The sequence below is a fragment of the Rhopilema esculentum genome, chromosome 6 (assembly GCF_057945365.1).
Source record: "Rhopilema esculentum isolate cy_ngs chromosome 6, ASM5794536v1, whole genome shotgun sequence".
Taxonomy (NCBI): domain Eukaryota; kingdom Metazoa; phylum Cnidaria; class Scyphozoa; order Rhizostomeae; family Rhizostomatidae; genus Rhopilema; species Rhopilema esculentum.
Window position 1 is genome coordinate 13,294,319 of NC_142820.1, and position 18,310 is coordinate 13,312,628.

At 35.8% G+C, this 18,310-nt stretch overlaps 2 protein-coding genes across 2 annotated transcripts; one reads left to right on the forward strand and one right to left on the reverse strand.

The window, feature by feature from the left end:
- The first annotated feature begins 1,109 nt into the window (after positions 1–1,109).
- Positions 1,110–15,076, forward strand: LOC135686411 (polyamine deacetylase HDAC10). The gene is made up of 18 exons (XM_089108955.1): positions 1,110–1,317; positions 3,616–3,668; positions 4,400–4,456; positions 5,425–5,512; positions 5,675–5,715; positions 6,354–6,450; positions 6,981–7,052; positions 7,448–7,473; positions 7,656–7,760; positions 9,295–9,363; positions 10,114–10,240; positions 10,906–10,971; positions 11,506–11,565; positions 11,975–12,064; positions 12,669–12,772; positions 13,251–13,318; positions 14,040–14,088; positions 14,219–15,076. The coding sequence occupies exons 1-18, from the start codon at positions 1,228–1,230 to the stop codon at positions 14,280–14,282; spliced, it is 1,326 nt and encodes a 441-aa protein (XP_088965081.1). The 5' UTR covers positions 1,110–1,227; the 3' UTR covers positions 14,283–15,076.
- Positions 15,077–15,748: 672 nt separating this feature from the next.
- On the reverse strand, positions 15,749–18,088 carry LOC135686404 (uncharacterized). The gene is made up of 3 exons (XM_065202629.2): positions 17,115–18,088; positions 16,491–16,766; positions 15,749–16,031 (listed from the first exon to the last, which is right to left on the reverse strand). The coding sequence occupies exons 1-3, from the start codon at positions 17,728–17,730 to the stop codon at positions 15,853–15,855; spliced, it is 1,071 nt and encodes a 356-aa protein (XP_065058701.2). The 5' UTR covers positions 17,731–18,088; the 3' UTR covers positions 15,749–15,852.
- Between the last annotated feature and the right edge of the window lie 222 nt (positions 18,089–18,310).

The following is an 18,310-nucleotide window of genomic DNA, read 5'->3' on the forward strand; positions in this document are numbered from 1 at the left end:
GAACGAAAATTGTTTACTAGGGGCTTTTATTACGAGGCCGTGATACCTCTACACAAATATGCAGCGTCAATATTTTCTGTTTTGGAGAAAACATTCGAGGAGCTTGGTGTTTTTTCTCTAAGCAGAATGCAGATCTTCTCTCGAGTGCTGAAATATGTGAAGTGGCCAGAAAACGAGCTCAGCTAGCCGATACTCGCTTCGCTTTTTATTAATTTCTAAAAGTTACAGTTACTGTTGGCTTCATATAAACACATACAGACTTTGAAAAATTGCTTATTTTCTGCATAAACAAGGAAAGATTCTTCTAAGCGAAGTTCTTTGCGGATAGAGAGGGAGAACAATCTTGCATGTCTTGCGTTTTAAAAATGAAATCTTGATGGAATACATGACATTTAACTTTTTTCTAGCTGATTAGAAATGAAGAGGAAGAAAGTTGTTTTATTTCTGAAGACATTTTACAACTTTTTTGCTTCTTTGTTTCCACCAACTCTCCGCATTCCCTCCCCTCCCTACACAAAACTTCACTTTAAACTTCGCCTGAATTTGCCACCACTACACCAACAAAGGCCTGACTATGGGCTTGTTTTATAAACTTCGAGAGCTAAAATTCTAACTGACTGGAGTTATTCTTTGTACGAAGATGAATAGTCCGAATAGGCTAGTCGTAATGCCCTCTTGTTAATATTCGCTAATTCATCCTGACTTCCTTTACCAGGCGCCGCGGAGGAGGGGGCTGGGCGACTTTAGCCCCCCCCCCTACTTTTTGCGAAAATGCTAATTATTAAGTAATAAACTAACAGTAAAGCCTCTTTCCATGCGGTTTTAGCCCCCCCCCCCCACCCCATTTTCCATGCGGTTTTAGCCCCCCTTTTGTCAATGCTCTGCGGTGCCTGTTTACCACATAACATCCATATCAATGGGCAATAATTGAAGTGACATAGTATCATGATCATCTTTTTCTCTATGTCGTCCGTAAATCTTGCTTATCTTTTAAAAGAATTTAACTGATTAGCTGTTTTTTTAAAGATCTTAGCGGCATCAAACTTAAAATTTTCATCGAGCAGCAGTCCAAACAAGACAAAATTGAGAGATTTTCTAATGTAAACCTGCATAAAGCGGACAAAGTGACCATATTTCTTTTCCGGGAAATCCGGAGGTTGGACTATACTTACCCAACTTGTGACTGTGGTGGCGCAGTAGTGATCGGTGGCGCGCTGAAAATTCAAAATGGACGAGGAAGTGAAAACAGCAAGAATGGATAATACTGCCGTTTCCAGCAAAGAACAGGCAAGCATCGTCGATTGCCTGAAAAATCTAGTAAGCTGAATTTTAAAAGGAGCTTTTGGCGCTAATGCACTGACTTATTTCTCAGCATCTATGCGTCATTTTTTATACAAATAGAGTTTGAACTTTGATGTTGCTTTCCATGTAGAAATAAACCACATCAAGGTTAACTACTGCGATTCATGGGTTCCAACACATGTTGGAAATGTCCCATGTAATTGGAAGAAAATTATGCGATCGTGCCTCATAGAATATCTGCTTAAGCTATAACTATGAAAATTGGTACTCTAACTAAAGTAGGGAGGTCAAGCTGATTTTTTTAGTTTCTTAATGTGGCTGAAAATTAGCTCACCAGAAAGAGCTGAATTTTAGCATAATTATACAATTTTTTCCAACTCAATAGCCCATCTAAAAAAAAAGTTATTGAATTTCAAAGTATTTTAATTTGAGGTTCTCCGTGGAATAACTTACAGCAAAATAACTGCAAGAAGGAGTGAGATGAGTGGCACCTTTAGGTTACTTGATAAAAACAACCTTTGATAGTAAATGTTTAATAATTCTGAAACTACTCTGAAACTATTCTGAAACTACTGTAATTCTGAAATTACATGGAAATGTCGGTGGCAATTTTTAGGGTGTGGCAGAGCAATATTGTAAAATTTGATAAAAATATAGAAAGCTCAAGACTCAAGAGTAATTCTGAATAAGGCTAAGAATCAAATTTTGGTATTGTATGCCCAATATTTGATCAGCATCTTGATGTCAACCTTGTTTCAGCAGTCATCCATTGTCAACAAATTGTGCCATTGCAAATTCAGCTATTGTCGTTGCTAAATACTTGAACCTTGCTAATATGATTTCAAATACTGCCGAACTAGCTTGCTCATTTAATTTCAAACAAAGATAATTATGGAACAATTTTGTCAGTCCCAATACTGGCACTAATTGTTAATAGTGAAGAAGGTAGTAGGCATGTCCTAAACATTAGTGTGAAAACTTGACCAAGGTTTTTCTTTAAAAGGCTTTTACTAAAAAGCTGCCATTTCACAAGAAGATTCTTTGGAGATTTGTTCTTCTTGATCATACCCTCTCTGTTGAAAATGTTACCAACTTCACTCATCATGAATTTTTTTAATTGTTGTGATTTTTTCAAAATGCATCATTTTGCAAATTTCACAAATTGAAACATATATTATAGAAAATCTTCTCGATGAATAGAATCTAGATGAGGCATCTTCCAGACTGGACACAATAATAATAATGACTTGGATGTTTCAAGGAAGCAGCTGAATTTATCACTTTAATGCTCTGGAGTTTCTATTTAAAAGCTACATGGAGCCATTAAATTTGTTTGCTGTTCTATGTTAAGTTGCTACTCACAGGAAAAGATGCCTTTTTTGTTAAAGGAACTAACATGAGATCAATCAACGAAACCTACAAAATTAAAATCAATTTTCAAATCAATTGCGATGTCATGAAAACATATTTTTATAGAATTTATTACTTTTGACCACATAACCTAAAAGAACACCATGAAATACTTCTAAATATGAAAAATCAGTTAAATATGTCAAAATTGGGTGGCTTGGTTTAAATATGTCAAAAATAATGGCTGCTTTTATTTTGGCTTAAAGATGTGAAGAGGGGTTAAATTAAAATGAATGGAGAAACGTCTGGTGGGTATGGACATTTTTCAGCCAATTTCCAACATAGTTATATGGTTTTGCACAATTAAAGGTGTCTCATAAAGTTCTTTCAGGTTATTTGATTCAAATTCAAAAATTATATATGTTAATTTTTGCTACTTTATCACTTTGAAATTCCATACCAGTTACTTTTAAAAAAATGTCTTCTTGTGAGGGACAAATAGAAGACACTTGACAAGTTGAGCGCCTTTGACTCTCTCAGTGCTCATTTGAGCACAAAGGGGAAAAAGTAACTCATCCCATTACTTGATTGTGTACATCTATTGATTCAAAGTCTGTTTGTAATTCAGTTTACAAAATGGAAAAACAAATATGTTGCCAAATATTATCAAAAATCATCACTAGCAAATGTTTTTGAATTTGGTTTTAGACAGCAAGAATTCAGTAGGTGCTTGATAAACTGGGCTCCAAGAACTTTCTAGGCATGTCTGGAAGCACATCATCAAGCTCAAACTCCTTGCAAGGGCTGCTTATAATGGCACTTTTTATGACCAAAACTAAATCTTCAGTTGTCAAGGAACCAAAGACAGTGTGAATTAGCAAAATAATTATTTTTTCATGAATGAAACATATTTAGCCTTAAAGGGAAGTGTTTTTACATACACATAAAGGTTGCTATTTTTAGATGTTAGATGAGAAAACAAAGGATGACCAGAAACCATTTTGCAAGGCTTTCAGGTATCTGTTTATTTATTGATAAGAACCTATTTCTTCTGTCTTTATTCATAATTTGATTACACAACTAATTTGACTTTACATCATTTTATTCAAAGCTTTGACATCAACTGATTAGGTTTGAATGGTGAGTGTACTTGGTATTATGAACAATAACAGGGAAAATATAAAATAGAAGAATTCAAAAGTGCAATGTTGAAGTTCACATTTATTAGGAAAAGGATGGCTTCATAAAGATTGACTTTTAGAATTTCAAATTTGATCACAAAGTCTGAAAGAATACCATTGAATATTCTTAAATGTCAAAAAGTTCATTGGTTGCAAATTGCTATACAACTAAGGAAAAAACAAATAGCAACTTAGCAACATAATATTAAAAGCTGCTAGCAATATTAAAGAAGTGAACCTGCATTTTTGTTTTATTCTTATGCATGTTCTCAAGAATAATCTATATCTATATTGATTATTGTATAAATATGAATTTATTTTCATGTTAATTTCTAAATGCTACTTTGTTTGGTCTGTAGAACAGGATGGTTCTAAGTTGTGGCAATGAGTTTCATGCTTCACGTTTAATTCAATGACCAGGGAAAGTGTTATCTGTTGTTTAATAATTCATAGCTATTCTAAAGGAATTAAGCTTGTATTTTTGTATATATATTTATATTTTTTGAGTTTATTCTGTCACTTTTCCAAAGTTAATTTGTGTTTGTTAATTTTTTGTTTTATTGAAGGAAAACAGGCTTGGTGTACGATGAAAGGATGCAAAAGCATTGCAATGTGTGGGAAAAGTATGCTTTACTGCATTACAGTATTTCTTCAATTTAAAACTTCTTTGGCAAAACAAATTTCAAGATTACTTTGAAAAAAGCAAACATTTTCCAACGTAAAAAGGCTTTTTGTCTGACACTCTTCAGAGTATCAAATGTCAGAACCAGCGTTGAAAAAGGTCAAGCTGGAAAATATATAATTATATTATAGTAAAGTATCAACTTCAATGACAACATATTTCAGATAACTGGCAGAGCCCAGTCGTCTTTTCATCAATTTTTCACCAGTTCAGTTTTGGAATCGATCCACAATAAAAGTGAAGAAGCTGCTGTTGTGTAAACTCCAGTGGTAATAGACTTGCAGTAATGATTGGGTGAATATACCGGCCATGATCTCGCATTTTTTTTATTGGACTATTTCGATTCCACGCTGGGTATTTATTTTCTTTCTTGATTTGTTCGTCTTTATTACTAACGTTTCATACTCTGAAGGGTGTCAGATGAAAAGTTTTAGTATGTTGTGAAATATTCGATATTTTTAAAGCTGATTCCTAGTTTGCACTTTTGCAGCTAATGGTATACAGACACAGATCTTCTAGCTTGTGTGACACATTATCTGCGGAGATCTTGTATCAATTGTGAAAAATTAGCAACTTGATTTACTACAACTTGATTTTTTCGCTTTTTCCTGGAATCACAGAATAACTTTGATCGTCATGTCAAGTGTGCTCAACTGGCTTGTTTATCACAGCTTGCATATGTTGAAAATGGTTGATGTTAAAAGATGAGAAAACACTAGTACAAGTTTGCTGTACATATGAATATGAACCATATCCTTAACTGTAAATTACAAAAAATGATTCCCATTTGTTTTCGGATTCAGCAAAACAGATATGCCCAGCTGACACAAGCGAATTAAGGTTTATAAACCAGTTTTATTCAAAGGAATTTTTCAAATTAAGCATTCTGCTAGATTTTCTATTTTCTAGGGATCACCCAGAATGCCCACAGAGAATAGAAAGAATTTACCAACAGCTATGTCATTCCGGACTCGTTGAGCGATGTGAGAGAATCAAAGTATGTTGGCTATCTTTACAAGATGAAATTTGCATTAGAAAGTGTTATTAATAAAATGTGCGCCTCTTTAAAAATAAGACTGCTCTGATGTTCATTATTCACTGAGATTTAATCAGACATATTTTACTAAATAAAATCAAATAGCTGCTAATCTTTTTTCAGTCGAGATCAGCCACATTTGATGAACTTAACTCAATACACAGGTTTGTCGTTTTTGATTGCTATTTCTGTGTGTCTTTCACGATTCTAAATGTGCCATTACATAGTATCAGTTAGTAGAAAAAGAGGTGTGCCTTTAACCATAATGCATTTAAGCGGAGATCGTAGTTCTTTTTGTTGCTGTTCTCACTCTCAGCTGAGATAATCTTCTCACTTGCCAACAATAACAGACAGAGAACGGGTTTTATTGGCATATTTTATTGTTGGCATTTATCTTCTTTTTCAGGTCGTCTTTTCTTACGCAAATTTATAGAAACCAGTATTTGCTGTTTTTGAGAAGGAAATTTTTTTTGCTTTGAAGGAAATTCTCGAAACATCACACTTTTAGGACTCAAAAACTGTGTCACTGACATGGTCCCAAAGTATTTTTCACGTTCTATGTCTGGAGAACGCCACTTAAACAAAGGAGCTTTGTGAAATATTTTAAGGAGCATAGTCTTGAAAATTTTTCCAGACACCTGGTCTCTTTATCTATTACCATATACCGTCTCTCACCCTACTAAAGGCTGTAGGAGCACTTAAGACATCTTTGGTGATGCATTAATCCTGTCACCAATAACCAACAGACCTGCTTTAATCGTTTATAGTTTCTTTTATGATTGAGTCTATTTAATTTTTCTAGTGAGCGACACATATCCGAAATGAAGGAATGCTGTGATAAATCGCCAAGAGAATTGTACAAGAGAGGGGAAGACTTTGATTCCATTTACCTAAGTCAAGTATGTAAACATTTACCTAAGTCAAACACAAAAAATCTAAATTTTCGTTTGATAAATTTGCAGGACCGAATAAGTGGATGATTCTCAAGATACGAGGTTTTGTTTAACTAAGCCATGCAGAGGACTTTCCTCTTGAAATGATCTTCATGTCGTGTTTCAACCTTCTAAGATTTCCTTTCTAAGAAATTTCACAACAATGAATTGGCCGTGAGCAGAGACCTTAGTTTGCTGTTCAATTATCGTTCTACACACCTAAGCTTGTGCAGCCATATCTACCCTGCATTGAGGACTGCAATGCACCCCTATAACAGCCTTTACAAACCAGAGTAGATTTAGATAGCCCCAAACACAGCTAAAGAACACCCCACTCTCTTTGGTAAACCATTACTTTCCTTGAATCTTTAGGGATATCCTCGTGCTTCATTGAATCAATGCTGGAGGTCTCTTTTAGCTCATCTTTAAAGTAAACCTTGAAGAAAAGTGTCCTTCACTTCTTCTGATGAACTATGTATTTCTTTCAAAAATGTTAGCATGTCTATGAATCTGCCACGCTGTCTGCTGGTTGCACCCTAGAGCTTCTTGATGCTGTTCTAACAAACAAGGTAAGAATCAACTTATTACCCTACCCTCATTGCTTGTCTATATGTTTTCACTTGTTACCAAAATTAAAAAACATTGCACAAGTGATGGTTTTTGCCATCAAAGAAATAGCTTATCATCATCATCATCATCATCATAGTTTAAATTTACTCTCATAATCAGCTGATGCTCATCCACATTTACTCCGACGAATCCGTGTATGCTGTGGTGAAATATTAATAGACTTAACTTCATTTACAATTTTTTCGTTTTAAAAAATTTTCTACAGCTAAGTTTGCTTTTTTGTTCATTAATATGAGGTGAATATGTTCATTAATAACGTAAAAAATGAGGCTTATATCTAACTAACTTTCATAGATCTTCTCAATTTCATTCTGTTTATTTTTCCTCATTTTAGGTTGACAATGGAGCAGCTGTTGTAAGGTGTACCTTTTTTTCTTCATAATTTGAAGCGTATTATCTTTTTGATGATTCTTGCTCAGATTTCATATTTCAAAGATTTTAAGTTCTTTTCTCCTTTTCAACGGGGAAAGAGTTTAAATTTCGCCACTGTTTTTAACACCAACCATTGAATGACCTTTAGGCAATATTTTTTCCTCTTGTAGACCGCCCGGCCATCACGCATTTTCTGACTATCCAATGGGATTTTGCTATTTCAACAACGTAGCCCTGGCTGCCCATTTCGCCAAAACCAAATACGGATTGAAAAGGTCAGTTGCTGCGGTCTGTTTGCATTAGGTTCTATTTCAGACATACCTAAGTGGTCTTGATTCCCTGTATACTAAGATTGTATTTTTTGTTCACTCTACAGACTATTGATTGGGAATGTAGAATCAAATTCTATGCTGAAAGCCAATCTGAAATTTGTCTCAGGAACTTGTGTATTATGCCTTTTCCAATTAATGGTTATTTTTATTCTAGCTCAGGGGTATGCAACCTTTTTGGAGACTGGGCCAGATCCTTCAAATTTTTTTTAAGCGGGCCAAAGTTAATGAGAAAATAATGATAATAATGAAAACTCCCATTTTAATTCAGTTACACTACAATTACAAACCTCTCTTTCAACTGCCATTAGTGCGCCCAGTAAGATTCACTCTTTCTGCATTTCTTAACTCTTGCCCAGTCCCTCAAAGATTCTGCCATCCTGACTCTCAGCAGGATGAATCCGTGACAACGGATAGTGAGCAAATCTTACCATGTTACCCAGGTTTGATAAAGATATTTGATTATCTAATTTTGAATCGATGTTTTATTCAATATTTGCGACCCCTCGGAAAATCATCCTTACCAACCAAAAAATTATGCTATTTTATATTTCATCTCGTGGGCCACAAAAGTTCTCATTCTGGGCCGGATTTTGGCCCGCGGGCCGTAGGTTGCCCACCCCTGTCTAGTTAGTGTGCCTTTGGTTGGAAGTAGCTTTGCTAGTGAAATTATTACTGCCAATTACCGTATTTTATCTATTTAACGGGGCGTTAATTTATTTTTCTAGTTTTTAAGGTGGGCGTTAATTCAAAATTTCTTGAATGCAAATTTGTATACCTTTTCCCCTAAATTTCTTTCAAGAATCTTAGAAAAGTTATTCATTGGAGATTCAAATAAACAACTTTAAAACAACCAAACAACAATTTATCAAACATTTTTATAACAAAACAAATCAAGTAAGTCTCACGATGGAAGTTCTTCATCACTTTCACGGTCAGAGTCGATAAAATTTTGTGGATCATTGGCATCTTCCATGTCAGAATCGGTGACTTTTGCCCCCTTTGGTCCGTTCAGGGGCGTTAAATAGAAAGGGGACATAAAAAAGAAAGTGGACGCTAATTAACATTTTTTATTTTAGGGTTTGCGTTAATTAGGAAGGGGCGTTAAAAATGAAGAGGGCGTTAAATAGATCAAATACGGTATGCTACGTGCAGAATAAAAAGTATTTTACTAGAACTCGCTCTTGTTGAGACGTATGACTCTGCGCTCAGGCTACTGCATATTTGCTCTTAAACGCTACAGGACTTCTTATCAAACTTTGTTAGTGATATTCATAAAAGTCACAAGTATGCGCCTACGCAACCCCTGATCCTTGTTCAAACTTGCACAGCAAACAGGGACTAGTTTTCCATTGACAAGACACCCATTTACTACAGACCATTCTTTATGATTGAAGTTTGCAGTACAATAGAAGGTATGTTATACCGCCTTACTTTTTTCATTTGCTTAAGTACTTATATTCACTCCTATATCCTTTAGAGTGCTGATCGTCGATTGGGACATCCATTGGGGAAACGGAATTGAGAAGATATTTGAAGACGATCCAGAGTATGTGTTCTAAGACTTTCTAGCGACAGTCTGAGAGGAAATTGCTAGAACTTAGAACATAGTCAGTTTGTGAGTTTTCCAGGTTATCCGGTCTTTGGTGAGAACCTCTTCTTGGGATACCTTCATAAAATCCATCAAGCACGTTGCTTAGATGAAGCATCCCCGGCCAATTAGACCCTTTTTCAAAACTTTTTGGATATCTACATATTTGCTTCATCTTTACGTTACGTTACGTTACGTTACGTTACGTTACGTTACGTTACGTTACGTTAAGTTACGTTATGAGATGCAAGACTATGGGGAAACTTCTGCAACCTTCTGCACCGCTGTTTTCCAGCTTGATCCCTCTGGACTTAGCTGTTATTTTTATATTTTATCTTTAAACTCGCATTTTTATGGTTAGCTTTTAGCTGACTATTCAAGATGTTGTGTACCATATCCACAAGAAGCAAAAATTCTGTGCTATTCTCTTATGATTAGAAAGCAGTGGGCTTGAGCGTAACTTAGAGCGAGGGCCATGTTTAAGAGAAAGCATCCACGATGAAGTTAATGATGTTAGGATGTTGGAATGTATGGCTCCATTCTGTATTTAGCCGCAAAATGTCTTCCCTTCGCAATTTTTTTACTTAAATTATACCGATTAATAAAGCTTTTGTTTTCATCTTGGTTTAAAGTTCTATTCGGAGTTCTGTTTCCCTTGAGAAGCCAAATTTCGTCTTATTCCTTCTACCTATCCTTCTTTATCTGCAGTGTACTGTACGTCTCATTGCATCGATACGACAACGGCAACTACTGGCCCCATCAGAAAGAAGCGGACTATAAGGAAGTTGGAACAGGCAAAGGGGAGGGAAAGACGGTTCAAATCGCTTGGAATAAGGCAAGTTTTTTCAGGGGATTGCACTTTCTTACAATGTGCTTTCATAAGCGATACTCTAATAAGTAGTTAAATTACTTATTTGACGCTAATATATCAGGATGGGATTGATTACAAAACACACATATATCAAAGTAAACGCAAATCGCAGTATAAATAATCTTGGCAAAAACTCATTTTTTGAGGCCAATTGTGAACATTGTTTTAAAATAACTCTTAGAAATTATTTTTATTATTATCCTGTATCTTTGGAGATATTTTTGCAATTTATGAAATTAAATGAATCTAAATCTAGATATTTCGAATTGTGTCTAGTCTTTTTCTTTAAGAAGATATGTTAGTTTGTTGTGTGAACAAACTACTGTTCCAAGATCAGGTCATAGACGTTGAATAAACAAGATAATTGCATAATTATTGCAGATAGTTATTAGATATTCTCCATGCATAAACGGCAGGAAGGAACAACATAAAATTTCTAGCAACGATCCAGTATAGAATTTCTATGGCGAATAGGTGGTTGGAAAACGCTATACTCTGCCATCCGCAACAGATGGCGTTGTATCCGCAACGGATGGCGTTGTTTCTTTTTATTTCATAACCAGCAGTTTATTCACGATCCTACAAGTTGTGTTTTTAAATAAGACTTTGTCTTGTTTATTTTCTTTTAGAAAGGCCTAGGCGACAGTGACTATCTGGCTGCTTTCACAATGGTTATTCTCCCTATTGCGTATGAAGTATGATTTTCTCATTCTAAGGGAACTGTCTTTCATGTAACACAGCCTTCTCATTTCAATGCTGAACATTTGTTTCGATGTTTTTCCGTTGTCATTGATGTAACGTGCTCAAAATTTGAATATATTGCTTAGTTTGTAGCAGCGTTGATAGCAATATCTTATTTCACCCGACTATATGCAGCCTTTACTAAAATTATCGTTGTTTACTGATGTGTGCTGTCTACGAAGTGAAGGATATACTGCAAATGCATCACAACGTTTTAGAGCAGCCAGAACAGTTGAAAATTGGTTTCAGGAACATGCTGTAGACTTTGTATACACGAAGCGCTGTTATATCAACGTTTACTGTCTCACAAGCAACACAGTTTCCTTTGCTGGGCTAAAAATATTCCTAGGTTATAGTTCTTTTATTATAGTCGGAGAATGTTGCGACTGGTGATGGCTAGAAGTAAAGTTTGAAGAACCTTTTAAACTACGACTTCCTGAATGTTTATTTTGCAAAAGAATAAGTGCCAATTTTGCATAATTTTTTAGTTTGCACCTGAGCTGGTTCTCGTTTCATGTGGCTTTGATTCTGGACTCGGTGACCCAAAGGTTGTCATTTTTGCTTCTTGTATACAAATGAACAATTTCTTTGCCTCTTTGTTTGCAAATAAAAATACTAACTAATTACGTAATAAAGCGCAGTTTTGATAAGATATCTAAATTATGATGCTAAATGATTTGTTGGCGAGGGATTCTCTTTACGTTGGGAATGTCTTGTTTCCTATATATATTGTTAGGTCGAAATAGCCTCAATCTCTTACTGCGGCTCAGCATGTCCTTCAAGTATTGTGGAGGTTGACTTTCCGCTGTCATGAATACAAGAGTCAGAATTTCATGCTGCTTTCCTGGGCTTTCAGTCCAAGTGTAATTTTGCCACCTAATATGCTTTTGATTCTTCCGTTTCACATAAGAAAATTGTCTTCTTTCATTTATGCTAACGACGAAATCCTCTCCTTAGGGTCAGTTCTGCGTCACTCCGGAAGGCTTTGCTCAATTGACGCATCTTCTGATGGGTCTGGCTAACGGAAAGATCATTCTGGTGCTTGAGGCAGGAAATTTAATACCCTTTACTTATTATTTCTATCTTACTAATTTTTTTCATAATTCTTCTAAGTATCAATTCGCAACTAAATAGCCCCAGCCCTGAGCTCCCGTTCCTCCTTGACCACTTTTGGATAACACGACAATATGCGGAGTAACAAAAGGATTTTAAAGATTTCACTATATAGCTTTATTACTTTGAAGTGTTTCAAAAGGATCTGTATATAAACCAGTTAACTTCTAAGGCCAACCTCCACTTCAATATTAGTGTTCCCACGCGCGTTGCGACCCACCGTGCGTGTGCGTGTTTTGAGATCGCTTTGGTCGCAGCATTGTCTATTGAAAGACTATGGTCGCAGAGAACTAATTCTCCTTGCATTGGTGTGACCTTACTTCCAAAAGGACTTGGCGCTAACAATCTGCGAGGATCTTTTTAGATCAGGAGATTCATAGCGCGTGGAAACGAAGGCCGGCTTTAGTCAAAGTCGGTCTTTAGTCGTCAAGAGTCGTTTTGTACTCTGATGAGTGTTAGGCAAAATTCAAACTAAACGTTTCACCGCTTTTTCCCGCCCAATTTTAAAAGTTGCTCTACGACTCAAATTTTTTTGCAGGGGGGTTACAATCTCAGCACCATATCATACTCCATGGAGGCTTGCGTCAAGACTCTCCTTGGGTATCCTTGTATCCCTGTTGAAATTGGCGAGGCAGATGACAGGTATAACTTTTAAAAAGTCGTTGCTAATATCATGTTTGATACTACTAAGTTTGATGCACGCAGTGTTAAAGGAATGGCGAGAATGTATTATATTTCACAGTAAAGGTAATGGTCCACAAATATTATGTAAGACAACAGACTATCATTTTAAATCAATGTTGCTCTTCGTTCTTTTGTATAAACCTCAAGACTGTATTAGGTCTGCACTGTAGAGTATATTCTAGTAGGATGACGTCACCAGCTTTCATAGTCACGTTGGCGAGTAGTTATGTGTTTTCCGTTTCTGGATATGACGTGACGTAGATAACATGGAGCAGTCAATTTACGGAACACTGAATATCGGAAAATCGTCATATTTACTCACTTAGTGTACAAAGTCGCTTTTATGTGCTATTTATTCCATGTTTTAACCAGCGTATGCTTAGTATAAACCTCGATTTACTTTCCGTATCTGTGATTTGGTATTTTTTTACATTAGTGCTACAGAATCGATTTTGAATACTGCGCGAACACAAAGCAAATACTGGAAGAGTCTCAAATGGGCAGGTGGGATTACATTATTTTGTAATCATTTTTTCTGAAACTAGCTACAGAAACATTTCATCATTTGCTAATTCTCCTTTTCTTAGACAAGGCTGAAAGAAATTAAGCCGTTATAGCAATTTGCACGATTTATTTATCAAAATACTTATCCCAGTAAATATTTATCCAGATGTACTTACCCTTTATTTTAACCCATTTGAAACCTGTTTTCAAATTTCAATTTTGAGCGGTTTCTTGATTCAGACTAATAGTAGCCGTGATAAGAAGCTTCTAACATTTTACAATCTTCTAACATTCTTCTTTAATATTTTACGGCCTTCTAAATTTTATAAATAATTTTGCCATATATGACATATATGATGGAACTGCCAGTTGTAGGATAACTCAAAATCTACGTCACTACTCAAAAGCATACGAAACTGGTTGTTCCCGTATTGACGATAGATTCTTAGAGGAAATAAAATTCCAGAGGTAAAATTTGGCAATATCAGCCATCTTCAAGCCCTTCTCACAAATTATTGTAGATTTACTTTTCTCTCTTTCCTATTTTACTTAACCGAAGGGAATGTATTTAGTGTTTAGTGTCTGGCACTTATAATATCTACTGAGACAAATAGAATCCATAAATTCTAAGTCGTTTACAAATTTGCGCTTTAAGAGAGTATCTTATTTCAAAGAAAATCAAAATGTTTTTATGATATACATGCATTTTTCACCTTTTCAGGCAAAATATTATCTTCAACTGATGACATGGCAGAGAGTGTCAGCGCAAGGTGATTTCTATTTCACACTTTTAGGCATTATTAAAACTTTTTATTCTTAAATTCGTTTGAAAACGATTGTGTTGTTGTGAACAATTTATACTAGAATATTATATTTCCAAATACATTCTTATTTATTTAGACTGAAGGAAATGTCAGTTGGAGAAAAAGAAGAAAAGACTGAAAGCATCGACAAAGAGCACTGAACACCGAGTTATTCTTTTTACTGCATAGCAGAATTTTTTTGGCAAGACATCAACTAAGTTACTATTGATTGTTTGTAGTTGAATGTGTAGTCTGGTAAGTGAGGTTTTTGTATTTAAGTGTTGTGGACTGCCAAACCTTTTCCGCAACTAATGGCGCCCAACATGGGAATAGGGTGGTGTCCAATCCTTTCTCTGCAATAATATGCAACGATCATCAATGCACACCTACCATGTGTCTTACGTAACCTGTAACACATTAAATACCAAACTTGGAAGGAGTATAATTGTAACACTTCCCTCTTTCTACAAGAGATACTTGTCTCATGAGTAAAGATGCCAAGAGAGATATCAAATGGAGGGAGAAAAACTCAAAACCCACTGCAAGGCACGTTTAAAATGAGTTCTGAAACTCGTTTTGACTCGTTGGTCACCTGCAGTCCTATTCTTTCCCGGTGTACCAACCCCCTCCCCCTTTCTCCTTCTCCCCCATTAAACCACTCAACACATAAAGTATATGCATTCCAAATTTTATTTGAGTAGCCATGTATTACGCTAAAAATGGCTGCCAGTGCAAGAGTTAGAGCATTTATTTACCGATTGCACAAAACACATACCCAATATGCTACAAAAGAATAACAAACCATGCCTGTCTGCGCTCCTAAAGGGCCTTACGTAATAAGTTACTTGCCCTAAATATATTTGTTGTGTTGTAAATATAATAATTATTAGCTGTAAAGTGTGTTCTCAAAGGACTATTTAGAGCTTTGCTCATATCTTAATTTTTGTTGTCATATATTTACTCATTTTTACAGAGAAAGACTTGTGATTTGGTATCTAAATCAATTTGCCTTAATACATTGCCTTCTAAATCAATTTGTTATAATAAATCCCAATTGCATAACAGTGAATTTGGTGTTTAATAGCTTTAATTGGAAATCATATATTCAATTGGAGGCGATCATTAAACTGAACTTTGACTGAGTTAAATTGTTAAGCAGTTTTTACTGGAGTATGCATGTATATTCAAAAAAACTTGATTACAAATTCTTTCTATTTCTCGTCAATTTTTACTTTTTACTTTAAGATTCATGACAGAAGTCAAAAATTGTATCTTTTTTTTACAGTATCTAAATTTGCTATTCGTACAAAATGGTTAGTGATTGCACAGGAATTTAAATACAGTTCTTTTTGCTTTCTTTTCTTGACTTTTGCTATTTCAATTCCCAGCAGAAGTCACATTGTTTTTCTAAAATCAACATATTTGTTTTTTTTTAAATTATTATCAGTTTTGTTTATTACTTCCAATAAACAGTTGACGTCATCTCCGGATGTTCACTTTTCTCTTGGGCTTTCCTTTGGTTCTCTCTACTCGGTCTCTTACGACATATCCGCGATGAAACTTCAACATCAAAAGCTCGATGGTGGTCAAACTGGAGAGACTTCACGTATCGGGAAGTTAAAATTTGTGATTTTTAAGGACTTTTATTCTTGCCAACCAAAAACAAGAAAATATGGATAATATTCTGCAACATTCAATCCCAGTCTTATTTCCTCTCCTGCCCTTTTCTTTTTAGATCCAGTCTTCGTCTCCAGAAAGCAATTGTGCCTCGCTTACAAACTGCTTTCTTAAACCTCGTTGCCTCGTATGTCTGTGTTTTGATCGCTCTTCCGAAGGCCCCGCGGAACCGACTTCGTTGAATTCTGATGCGTTTTGCCCGCTTGTTGCAGAGAAATAAAAGCTACCAGAAACTGAAATAAAGTCAATGGAGATCAATTCGTCTTCATTAAACTTTTTCTTGCGTTACTTTAAAAAATACAAGTTAACAACTGAGATGAATTTTAATGGTATGAATAATTGCAATGCCGCAGTGCGTTGTTGCTACACTATTTTGCATGTTACAAAACCTTTTGTTGCAAACGTGTTTCAAGATCTCTTTCGTAAGCTTAACAAAATCAAATTTAAATAGTTGAATAAATTTATGCTTTTGATTATAGAACAAGTACCTAAAACAGTTTAAATTTAGTTATTATATTTTATATTCGTTATTTTATAGTCTTATTTTATAAAATTAATTCTTTGAAGAATCACGCCAGTTGAAGAAAAACAAGGAATCAGAACATTGCAAGACAAAATAACTGATAAATATAGACGAATCCTCAATTGCTAGAGCAAAAGATGCTCCGTCATAAGTTCAAAAGCTCACTTACCTTCTCTTATTGAAGAAAGAAAGTCGCTAGTTTTGCTGTCAGTGTAATTGCTGGCAGAGGAAGGGAAATGTGGTTTTGAACTGACTTCACTGCCAAAAACAGAGTCAGCTTCGACAACAAACTGTCTAGTTGTGGAAAGCATTCTCTGTGAGACGCTGCCATCTTTGTGTGAGGACTGTGGTGCAGTTTTGAGCTTGCAATGCATCGGGAGCCATGTCTGTGTCGCTGCATTCTTGCAATCAAAATTCGCTTCGTTCGCTTTTTTTTGCACCAAATCTAAAATTGAAAGAAAATGCTGTATGAAGCGGCCCCTTGTAAAAAAACCATTACGAAAACAAGGAGGCTTAGTCAGCAAATGGGACTTGAAAGCTCCCCCTCCTCCTTGAACCAATAGCTAGCGACGGCCGACGGGCCTCCTCATAGTCGCCCTTTCCACTTTCATTGACCTTCGTCTATGCATATTCACTCGAAATTTCACGTCCTCATAACTATGAACAGAGGATACAAGAAGCTATGAAATTGCAAAAGTTGAGCCTGTGATGCAAATCTAACTTGTGATTTAACCCCCCCCCCCTTGCTCTCCCCTGCCCTCCCCAAGCTCATTAACGTGTCTTTCTTGTTTACCTTGCCATTGAATTCTCTTAGCTTCGTAGCCCAAGCAATGAGCACATCTCTTCAATCTGCACATGCAGCGTCCCTTGTCTTCTCCAACTTCTTGGCAAAGTCCATGATTCAGTTTTCCGATGCTTTCTTTAACTCTGTTTCTCATCATCTCTTTGTGTCGCTCAATAAGCAGCATCTTGTTCACGTCTTGGCCTACCTCTTCAACTGCTTGCTCTGTTTCCGAACATTTTAGGCCTTTAGAAGCTTTCATCTGCTGCTTTTTATTTCTTCGTTTACTACGAATGGTATCAATTCGGTGACATATGACGACTAATACCAAGAAAACTCCTAAGAGAACCAATGGAACTGTTAAAGCAACCACTTTTTGTGACTTGTCCGCGGGCACATCACTTGATCTCGACTGGTTTCGCAAAAGGTCTGTTTCATTTGTGATGTTTGATTTTCTTTCTAGCAGTCCTAACAGAATCCGTTGATATTTTGATGTTCTTGGTTGTGTTAATTCCATTATGAATGGTGTTGTAGGTTGCAATGAGCCATTCACAGAGTTTGTGAAATTTCTCAAAGTTGAAGTAAAATTTTCCCCTAAGCCTATTTCAGTTCGCGTTTCGTTTTTCATTTCGACAATGAAGTGTTGCTTAGGCCTACTTGTATTTTAGCAAACCAACGTGCTCTAGTGTCAGTATTTTCAGAAAGTTGTTAGATGGGTGGATATCTTAAATCTCAAAAGAGTTTGCGTGAATGCATAGAGCTTCTCGCTGCCCCACGTGTAAAGGAGACGTGCACATCATAACAAAAGCAATCCTTGGATAGAAATAAAGCAACAAAGCGTGAACATTTTGTCACACATTAGGTGAGTGCAAGCAAGGGAGATATTTGCTCATAGAAGTTTGGAAAAATTTGAGAAAGGTATGGAAAAGCAACTACCGTAAATACACTTTTAAGCCCTCCTCTCAATTAAGCCCCTCTCACTTTTCAGCCCCCTTTTCAGGATGAAAAAATTAATAACCCCCCCCCCCCCCCTCAAGAAAAATTTCAATGATGCTAAAATAGGTAAACTTGATAAAAAACGGAGATTTTAATTCTATTCATTTGACGTTCAATACTTCTCATCAAATCAAAATTCAAAGCATATTTCTTCCAGTCTCCACATATCCGAAGACAAAGATTTGATGTGCATTAAGCACGGGCCATGTGAG

Coding starts and splice junctions, on each gene's coding strand:
- LOC135686404 (XM_065202629.2), bottom strand. CDS start 17,730: ATGAAAAACGAAACGCGAACTGAAATAGGCTTAGGGGAAAATTTTACT. Junction 16,767..17,114: donor TAAGAGAATTCAATGGCAAG/GTAAACAAGAAA, acceptor TTTCAATTTTAG/ATTTGGTGCAAAAAAAAGCG. Junction 16,032..16,490: donor TCTTTCTTCAATAAGAGAAG/GTAAGTGAGCTT, acceptor ACTTTATTTCAG/TTTCTGGTAGCTTTTATTTC.
- LOC135686411 (XM_089108955.1), top strand. CDS start 1,228: ATGGACGAGGAAGTGAAAACAGCAAGAATGGATAATACTGCCGTTTCC. Junction 7,474..7,655: donor AATGGAGCAGCTGTTGTAAG/GTGTACCTTTTT, acceptor TTCCTCTTGTAG/ACCGCCCGGCCATCACGCAT. Junction 10,972..11,505: donor TTCTCCCTATTGCGTATGAA/GTATGATTTTCT, acceptor ATAATTTTTTAG/TTTGCACCTGAGCTGGTTCT.